The sequence below is a fragment of the Pteropus vampyrus genome, unplaced genomic scaffold, assembly GCF_000151845.1.
Source record: "Pteropus vampyrus isolate Shadow unplaced genomic scaffold, Pvam_2.0 Scaffold28, whole genome shotgun sequence".
Taxonomy (NCBI): Eukaryota; Metazoa; Chordata; class Mammalia; order Chiroptera; family Pteropodidae; genus Pteropus; species Pteropus vampyrus.
Window position 1 is genome coordinate 5,169,783 of NW_011888809.1, and position 1,977 is coordinate 5,171,759.

At 67.0% G+C, this 1,977-nt stretch overlaps 1 protein-coding gene across 1 annotated transcript; it reads right to left on the reverse strand.

The window, feature by feature from the left end:
* Positions 1-6: 6 nt before the first annotated feature.
* On the reverse strand, positions 7-1,398 carry LOC105289780 (rho-related GTP-binding protein RhoB). Its single transcript, XM_011356586.2, has one exon. It carries the CDS (start codon positions 1,003-1,005, stop codon positions 415-417), a length of 591 nt encoding a protein of 196 aa, XP_011354888.1. The 5' UTR covers positions 1,006-1,398; the 3' UTR covers positions 7-414.
* Between the last annotated feature and the right edge of the window lie 579 nt (positions 1,399-1,977).

Consider the following 1,977-nt stretch of genomic DNA (forward strand, 5'->3'; position numbering starts at 1 on the left):
AGAGATAGCAGGCGCTCGCTGGTTATGGGCGAACATCTGATGGGGCGCGGCCGCGCTCCGGCGCCAAGCTCCTCTCCGGGGACCCGAGGCGGGGGTGGGGTGGTACGGGGCGGGGGGGAGTCGGAACAAACAGCCACACGCTCTGAAGAGGCTCGGCTCTTCAGAAAAGGGTACTCAGGTGACCCTTGGCACTCAGCGGGGCGCCTGGGCCTGTGCAACACAGCCGGACGCACACAGACACTGAAAAGGGGGTGCCCGGTGCCTCTAACGCCGATTCCCGGCGCCAGAGCCACAGCTGCCAGGCCACGGCTGCCGAGCGGGAAGGCAGACTCCAGGCAGTCCGGTGGGGTCCTGGGGGGTACGGGCCCGGGAGGAGGGGCCGCGCGGGCAGGGGCAGGCGGGCGGGCGCGGGCCTCATAGCACCTTGCAGCAGTTGATGCAGCCGTTCTGGGAGCCGTAGCGCTTCTGCAGCGCGGCGCGCGTGGCCGTCTCGAAGACCTCGCGCACGCCCTCCTTGGTCTTGGCCGAGCACTCGAGGTAGTCGTAGGCTTGGATGCGCACGGCCATGGCGCGGCCGTCATCCGTGCGCACGGGTTCCTGCTTCATGCGGGCCAGCTCCGTGCGGACGTGCTCGTCGCTGCGCAGGTCTTTCTTGTTGGCCACCAGGATGATGGGCACGTTAGGGCAGAAGTGCTTCACCTCCGGCACCCACTTCTCGGGGATGTTCTCCAGTGAATCCGGGCTGTCCACCGAGAAGCACATGAGGATCACGTCGGTGTCCGGGTAGGAGAGCGGCCGCAGGCGGTCGTAGTCCTCCTGGCCCGCTGTATCCCACAGCGCCAGCTCCACCTGCTTGCCGTCCACCTCGATGTCGGCCACATAGTTCTCGAAGACAGTGGGCACGTACACCTCGGGGAACTCGTCCTTACTGAACACGATCAGCAGGCACGTCTTGCCGCACGCGCCGTCGCCCACCACCACCAGCTTCTTGCGGATGGCCGCCATGAGCGGACCGGGCCCGGGCAGCAGGAGGGGGCCCGCGAACGCCTCGCTGCCGTCCCGCTCGCCGTTCACTGCTCACCTCGGGCTGCGCGCTGGGGGCAAGGGTCGCTAGCTGCACCCAGGCCCCGCGGTGGCGCGTCCACTCGGTGCGCTCGGGCTGCCGCGGCGGGGGCGGTGGGGGCGCGGGGGCATAGGGCGCACCGTGCGTCTCCGCGCTGCTCCCAGGCGGTGGCCGCTCCTCTCGTCCCGGACCCCGGGCCGGCGCCTTTGTGCTCACACAGTGAGTGGCTCGAGCAGCAACCCCGGCCTAGCTGTCTCCCGAGCCTCTCTAGGCCTCGCCAAGAGTACAGGAAAACACAAGACTCCGACCAGACTGCGGTGGCAGATGCGGGCTGCGGCCCTAGCGCCCGTTATTTAAAGAGTTCGGCCACTTTCTTAATATAGCTGCCCAATGGGAAGCGAGCCGACTGAGCTCATCGCTGCGGAGCTTGGCGCTGATTGGCCGTTCGCTGCAGCCCAGGGGCGGGGCCGGACGAACTTGATTGATGGCCCAGGCCGCAGGGCTGGGAGAGGCGGCGACTGGGGAGCCTGCGCCAGGGCTGGTGCTGCCGGGCTTTGGCAACGCCAGAGTTCCGTTCTTCGCCGCAGATTTTACGCTCCTTGCCGGAGCCCGGGAGCTTGCTGCCGGGAGCCCGCGGGGCTGAGAGAGGCAGCACTTTGTGGGGCGTGGGCGACTCCTTCCCACTCAAAATTGCCTGGCTTCCTCGCAAACTCCCAGAGGGTGGTCGGACATGAGGGGGAGAGATCGGGTCTTTTAACTTGGTTTTGTTTTTAAACACACACACGCACACACGCGCGCGTTTGTTTCCAAGCTAGGTTTTTTTCCTTTTAGAAGTTCCCCCACCCCACCCCACCCCCGCGCCCCGGCAGTCTGCTACCCCATCCCCCTCACCTGGTACTAGCCCTGGGGCAGCC